At 41.2% G+C, this 7,864-nt stretch overlaps 1 protein-coding gene across 1 annotated transcript; it reads left to right on the top strand.

Annotated features, from left to right (window-relative positions):
• The first annotated feature begins 4,722 nt into the window (after nt 1-4,722).
• LOC124276500 (protein delta homolog 1-like) lies at nt 4,723-7,538 on the top strand. The gene is made up of 3 exons (XM_046712131.1): nt 4,723-4,820; nt 5,443-5,583; nt 7,363-7,538. Exons 1-3 carry the CDS (start codon nt 4,790-4,792, stop codon nt 7,536-7,538), a joined length of 348 nt encoding a protein of 115 aa, XP_046568087.1. The 5' UTR covers nt 4,723-4,789.
• The last annotated feature ends 326 nt before the right edge of the window (nt 7,539-7,864 follow it).

The raw sequence follows: 7,864 nt of genomic DNA, 5'->3' as shown, positions 1-7,864 counted from the left end.
TTGAAATAATTGGGCGATATATTGCAGTTAATCAATGTTGAAATGATAATAATGAATGTTTTGAGAGTGCATCACCACTTGCACTTCCTTATGGCCATAGTTGTGTGTACAGTAATCGCTCTTAAAAGATGATTGGTGTGTGACGTGAAATGTTCATATCTACGATTTTCAGTTTCAAAAAAAAAAAACGGCTAGAAACAAACACTAACAACTGTGTGATGCAAGATGATTGTCCAAATTAATTGTCTACAGTGATTTATCGACCTTCTTGAAAACCGTCAAAATCAAGATAATGACACCCGATACACGTATATGGGCTACTGCGTTGTGTTTAGGCGTGACGACAAAGATAAATGGTGGTGCGTTCATAAGGTGGCTTTCTTTGAAATGTTTGTTAACGCTTATACTTCCTATCCAATTGAAAGTTCAGTTCCCCTGTTTTTAAGAGTATATATGCAGTGTTGCATATTGTGTCACAATCCACATAGTGCAGAGTTCGATATATGTCACAATATATAGTCGACCTTGTTAATGTACGCATGTATGTATGTATCTATATGTTCAAACCGGATGTGTATCAGCGAGAGTTTGTCATATGCTCGCCACAGCGGTACATGTGACACTGGATGTTGCGGTAACTTCAGACAGTCTGGATGTACATAAATCGGATGGCTGTGAATATGGTAGCATTGTTTTCTCCTTGAAAACAATTCTTCATTCTTCCTATTCATCTATTGCGTTTACATGAACGTCAACAAGATCATATTCAAACTACTTTTGATGGAAAACAGAATCCTTAATCATCAGTCCTAGCCTTGCGACATAGGGGTCAAAACATGTAAGCAGAAGCTGTTTACCATGGGGTCATACTGGCAGCAGTCAACAAATATATGACACCCCTTCTGAAACCTTATAGTGATTATAAACGTATGATTAGATCAAATGCAAAAACGTTGGTATTAATAAATAACGGAACACTTACTTGAGTTGTCTGACCGGATTTAAGAAGTTCATTATACGACGATGTCCTATTCATATGAATATTTATTAAAAGGTGAGAATCCTTCATTCTGTATCTCTTGTGGTGAAAGAATGTCCTGCTCCCATGACAGACTTCCCATGCAACTTGTGGCAACGTTTCCTTTAAAAGAAGCTACAGACAGTATTGAAGCCTCACATCTTCTTCACCATGCCACAACGCAACCCGTTAAGCGCCCGCAACAGAAGCAGGACCATTGCATGGTTACAGAATGGTGAATCCATAAGAAGTGTTGCTCTCCGTCTTCAGGTGTCTCCTTCTGTCATTCACAGACTGAGGGACAGGTTCCAGGCCCATGGTAGAGTAAAGGACAGACCTCGCTCTGGAATACCCAGAAAAGCATCAAGGGCAGATGACCGATATGTTATGGTCAAAGCCCTTCGGAACCGATTCACAACTGCCTTAGCTCAGTTGCCATAAGCTGCATGGGAAGTCTGTCTTCCACATGCACTAGGCTGTTGTGTTTGGGCGTTTAAAACAAACATGGTGCTGGTGTGTTTCAGCATCCTTGTTTTTCGCAGTTTTAACAATGTTTCATTTCACTCAAACTCAACGAATGTTGAATCAGTTGCTTCACTGCATGTTCCAACATGTCGTTTAAAGTGCCCATTAAGCACACAAAACGTTGCATTTGCCTTAGAGTACTCACCACGTTTCAGTTTATATATGACTATCAACTTTTAGGATGTTCCCTTATTTTTTGTTTGTAGTATATATGCAAGTGGCGGGGCTTAGACGTTGGTACAGAACTGATAGCACCAGTCTGTTTCAAAGTCTTCAAAATGCACCTGATGTGGATGGCCGTTGTTCTGGGTAGGTATGCGTTCATACCCTATTTTGGTGAGATATCGCCTTCTTCTTCGTCATACTTCTGTGTTCAAAGTATAATTTCTCCCCATCAAAAGAAGATTACAGTGATTGAAACTAAAGTGTTAGATGTTAAGGGGCCATTTTCATTTTGGTGCTTTTTCACTATACAGCCAAGAAGATACTTTGATAGTTCTCTGGTTATTTTTGTTGTTGTAGGTTGTTTAACATTGAACTCAGCAATACACCAGCCATATGTACATTATCGGGTGTGCTACCAGACACGCCAGAGAGTGACATCTTGAGCACTGGGATTGGATGGCATGCAGCCAAGTGAGCAAACCTGACCACCCGATCCAGCTAGTTGCCTCCTGCGACAAGCCAGTCTCCTCTCAGGACAATTATGTGCTGGTGGATTTTCACGAGGATGTTAATGTGTATATGAATGTAGAAACTACAATATGCCCAGTACAATATGAAACTCAGAGATTAGTGACATCTATCCAACATGCATGCACGTGCCACGTTCCGTGACGTCAGTGGATTCGTCCTTGAGACGTGCAATACGTTGTTGCACGTGCACGTGCACGTCTGAGAAAGAGTAATCCCAAATATAGCATGTGTCATATTTGGTCACTTCCTAAATTACATTGTGTATGTTCATGGATATATTTGCTTGAAGCATAACGTACTCAGGCACGATTTAAAAACGCTTTAGGAAATACATGCTGTTATTTGTCCTGGTGACGTGTGCCAATTACAATATAACTAACCATACGAATCGAAAGAGAAAACTTCATTGCTCTTACTCCCCAAATGACTAACAATGAGGGGAGACCTAAGACGCTGCAGATCGCCATCGTGAATAATTTAAAACATTAATAATTCATTTCCTTGTACTCGATGAACTCAACGAAAAGCAATCGAAGATATGCACTTAAAAGCATTTCAAAATCTCGAGGAACTAGCTGAAGTAGATTCACGCCTCTTCTGGAAGTATTTAAACCAGAAACGTCAAAGTCAAAACCTCAGAAGCATGCAAGAAAGGAATAATACTTCCTATGTACAAAGGTAACAGAAAACCGACGCATCTTCCGAAAAAACTACAGGCCTAAACCACTGCTTCTCGTGATCTACAAGCTTTTTGAGAACGTAGTGCATTACAGAATATAAACTCACAGTTTAAAAATGATGTCATCCTGCTCAACCCTCAACAGCAAGGATACCAGAAAAGACTTGGCATAACCACAGCCACATTCAACGTTAAAGAAGCCATTTTACATAGTCAAAGCCTCGGGAGTAGAGTCTTCGCTGCCTTCATTGACATAAAGAAGGCCTTTGACGCTGTATTGCCAACTGACGCTATCGATAATGCATGTACAAAAGGAAAAGCATCTTCTCATGGCATCATCGGGCTGGATATAAAACCAAAATCTTTCAATCCACTGACTGCTGTTAACTTTGTTAAAAAGATAGTCCTGCCTTCGATGTAATACAGGTGTGACTTGTGGAACAATATCAGTACAACATACCTAAGCAAGCTTGAGATACCTTGGAAGTATTTCGCTAAGAGGATTCAAGGGTTCCGAAAGCAAAAAGAACGGACATGACTAGGCTGGCACTGCATCGAAGCTGAAATAGACAAAAGAAAGCTGATGTTCCTCCACTTACTATGTTCGTTAAGCTCCAGCACAGTATTCAGGCACCTCTTCAACATCAAATTCTTCAGGCACCCTCCCAGGTCAAAAGCACAGCTTTGTCCCAGACATCATCGAAAAGCTCCGCAAATTCAACACACAGGACCTGTTCCAGCAATATGTTCAATTCGGAGGTATACCAACAGAATCAATATGGAAATGAACTGTGAACATCAATGTCAATCAATTCTACTCCACGACAGAGTACAGACCGACAGAGACTTCTCAAGGTTTCGGAGGTTTCGCATTAAACCAGCAGTCACCTGGATCACGTCAGATCACAGGCGTTACGTCAGACAGCTCGACTTCCTCTCCTGCCTGTGGGTAGCCCCGCCCTAAGATCTTCTGCGTGCTTGTCAACATTGCGACTCGCCATATATGGACCTGATCCAATACGTCATACTGAACGCCTGTGATGACGGACAACTCCTACTCTACATGACGGGGATGCCACTGCCCACCGACCTAGACTCATCCTGCCGTAGCGAGTTTCTGAGGGTCACATCCAGCTTCCGGATGGTCTCTGCCTCTGTGTACAACAGACTGTGATTCAGCAGACCAGACCCCATCTGACGACTTTCTTGTCAAAGACTCTTTTTCCATACTATATAACCTTATCTATAAAAATTTGAACTTTAATCTCATTTTCGCATTTCCTTATAATAAATCCATCCATACATCCATACATCCATACATCCATACATACATACATACATACATACATACATACATACATACATACATACATACATACATACGTCGTATTATCAATCTCAACTCCCTGGGGACCATACACATTTGGAGGAAATAAAGATGATGAGGACATTCAAGAGACGAAACTCTGAGAATATAAAGGCCTATGACAGGCCTATGCTTCAACACCAGTTTTATTATTCATAATGCCTCTCGTCTGCAGGTGCGTTCCATTGTAAAGTGATCATCATGCTTTCTGATGTTACAAACATTAGGATTTTAATTTATCCTCTATCAACATCGAATAGGTTTTTTGTATCATGTTTCAAATTTACATTGCAGAATCTGCATTCCATGACTGGAGACTCACGTTAATGTAATAATTCATTCAGGTTTCCATTGACTGACGTTTCTTTCTTTGTGTCTAGCGATATTACAGCCGATTGGCTGACAACATCCGGTTGGTTCGTGATAGGTTGGATATGTATGTGTGTGTAAGTGGCGGAACTTCGACGTTGTACACATAACACCAGTCTGCTTCAAACTCTTCAAAATGCAGCTGCTCTGGATCACCGTTGTTCTGGGTAGGTATACGTTCATACCCTATTTTCGTGAGATATCTACTTCTTCTCATCGTTCTTCATACTTCTGTGTATATACAAAGTATATACTTTGTCCCCTTCAGTGTGTGATGAATAATCAAAGGAAGATTATAGTGATTGAAAATAATGTCTTAAATGTTATTGAGGGGCCTTTTTCAATTTGGTACCTTTTCACTACACACCAGGGAATATACTTTCATAGTTCTCTGTTCTTAGTTTTTGATGGTTGTTTAACGTTGCCCTTAGCAATACACAAGACATATGTACATTATCGGTTGTGGACCAGACAATCCAGTGTCTGATATCACGAGCATCGATCTACGCAATTGGGATTGGATGCCATGCATCAACCACGTTAGCAAACATGACCACGCGATCTAGTTTGTTGCCTTGGAGACCTATTCTATCTCGATTCTTTACGAGGATGTTAACGTTTATATGAATGTAGAAAATACAATATTCCTCAAATTTATACTTAAGATAAAAATACATACATATTGATAAGGAAAGAGGTTGACGTAAAACTCATTACATATAATTAATAGTATGTGTTGTATACCTTTTGTTTTACCATAAAACATATCATGTATATTTTTACGTTTAGGCTCAGCTATGTTTGTCACTGACGTGGAAGCACAAAACTGTGTCAATGCTGCCTCCTGTAGTGGGCATGGTGTCTGTCCTAACCCCAACTTCGACGTCTGTAGTTGCACTAATGGATACAGTGGCGATGGGTGTGCACGTGGTAAGTTTGTAATTTTAGTCGTTGATTATACTTAGTATGAAAAATATTATAGAATTAAATAGACAAAACCGTTAACATAATCTCAAGGCCATTCTGCTAAATCCGGGTCCTTTGTATGATTACGAATACTTTTTCAACCACATCCCAATCATGTGTCAATGAAACGCTATCACGTAGATCAAGTAGCGATGAAAATGGATGGCAAAAAGGTGGGCGTATCCTGCTTAACCGATGGCACCTGTCACAAACAAATGCAAAGGCAAGGCAACGCTTCAGAGGGAACATTGGGTATCATCAAAAGTTTCTAGTAAATCTTGAACACATCCTCGGAATCTTACAATGAACTCAGCATTTAGCAGTGATTTTATTGATTTACTTATTAGAGATTTCTCATTGAAACGGAAAACGTTTTGTCGATTATATGTATCTTTGTTTCTGATTTTTGCACGTTAAATCAAAAACTCTTTAGTAAACGTCATTATTGGGGATGAATGATGAGTACCCGGTTTCTTAAATTCAAAAGAGTGTTCAGGGCATTATTCGGTAATGGTCTGGACACTGAAAATAGGCGTCACCCAACGCATTAATTGAACCCGGGTCATCGACGTGACGAGTTCAGGTTGTCATCACTATATCCACGGACGTCGTAAAGGGGGGCGGTGGAGTAGCCAAGTGGTAAAAACGTTATTTCTTTTTGTGCCTGATCACAAAACAATACAAGCTGTTTTAGGTTTCTCGAGCAGTTTACATGAAAGTATTTAACATGTTTCAGCTCCAGTTTGTACTAGTTCTAGTGAATGTGGCAGCGGCGGGACATGCATCACAAGTAGTAGTCCCTACGTGTGTTCTTGTGCACCTGGGTACTCAGGCCTGACATGCCAAAACGGTAAGTACATCGTCATGGTTACCCTCCTGAGGTGTTTTGTGAATACAGGGAAGGTGGGGTAGCCCAGTGGTTAAACGCGTTCACTCTTCACGCCGAAGACCTGGGTTCAGTTCCCTACATGGGTACAATATGCGAAGCCCATTTTGGCAGTCCCCCGCCGTGATATTGCTGGAATACTGATAAAACCGGCGTAAAACTAAACTCACTCACTCACTCACTCACTCATTCACTCATTCACTCACTCACTCTCTCAGAACTGTGTGAAGATGTTTTGCATGTGATTTTGAATGTGAGCCATACTCGAGCCAAGAAAGGTGGATGCGGGTGAGTTTTTGTTCTGATGTACGAACACCCCACACATTCAAAGTAGTCAAACGCCGTTGTGCCGAAGTACGTGAATACTTCGAGTTATCCCTTGCTCGACACAACCGAAAATGCTGACTACATATGTAACACGCATCAACCCAGAATCTATTTTGTACACATCTTTGGTTCGACACTTCGGCGTTTGGCCATTTAGTATTCATGCTGTTCTGTGAAATATGTATCTTTGTTTCTGATTTTTGCACGTTAAATCAAAACTCTTTAGTAAACGTCATTATTGGGGATGAATGATGAGTACCCGGTTTCTTCAATTCAAAAAGAGTGTTCAGGACATTATTCGGTAATGGTCTGGACACTGAAAATAGGCGTCACCCAACGCATTAATTGAACCCGGGTCATCGACGTGACGAGTTCAGGTTGTCATAACTGTATCCACGGACGTCGTAAAGGGGGGCGGTGGAGTAGCCAAGTGGTAAAAACGTTATTTCTTTTTGTGCCTGATCACAAAACAACACAAGCTGTTTTAGGTTTCTCGAGCAGTTTACATGAAAGTATTTAACATGTTTCAGCTCCAGTTTGTACTAGTTCTAGTGAATGTGGCAACGGCGGGACATGCATCACAAATAGTAGTCCCTACGTGTGTTCTTGTGCACCTGGGTACTCAGGCCTGACATGCCAAAACGGTAAGTACATCGTCATGGTTACCCTCCTGAGGTGTTTTGCGAATACAGGGAAGGTGGGGTAGCCCAGTGGTTAAACGCGTTCACTCTTCACGCCGAAGACCTGGGTTCAGTTCCCTACATGGGTACAATATGCGAAGCCCATTTTGGCAGTCCCCCGCCGTGATATTGCTGGAATACTGATAAAACCGGCGTAAAACTAAGCTCACTCACTCACTCACTCACTCACTCACTCACTCACTTCTCACTCACTCACTCACTCATTCACTCATTCACTCACTCACTCACTCAGAACTGTGTGAAGATGTTTTGCATGTGATTTTGAATGTGAGCCATACTCGAGTGAAGAAAGGTGGATGCGGGTGAGTTTTTGGTCTGATGTACGAACACC

This window comes from Haliotis rubra, unplaced genomic scaffold, assembly GCF_003918875.1.
Source record: "Haliotis rubra isolate DU_JTF1 unplaced genomic scaffold, ASM391887v1 Scf21, whole genome shotgun sequence".
Classification (NCBI taxonomy): Eukaryota; Metazoa; Mollusca; class Gastropoda; order Lepetellida; family Haliotidae; genus Haliotis; species Haliotis rubra.
This window is presented reverse-complemented; position numbering and strand designations above follow the sequence as displayed.

Coding starts and splice junctions, on each gene's coding strand:
- LOC124276500 (XM_046712131.1), top strand. CDS start 4,790: ATGCAGCTGCTCTGGATCACCGTTGTTCTGG. Junction 4,821..5,442: donor CTGGATCACCGTTGTTCTGG/GTAGGTATACGT, acceptor TTTTACGTTTAG/GCTCAGCTATGTTTGTCACT. Junction 5,584..7,362: donor TGGCGATGGGTGTGCACGTG/GTAAGTTTGTAA, acceptor AACATGTTTCAG/CTCCAGTTTGTACTAGTTCT.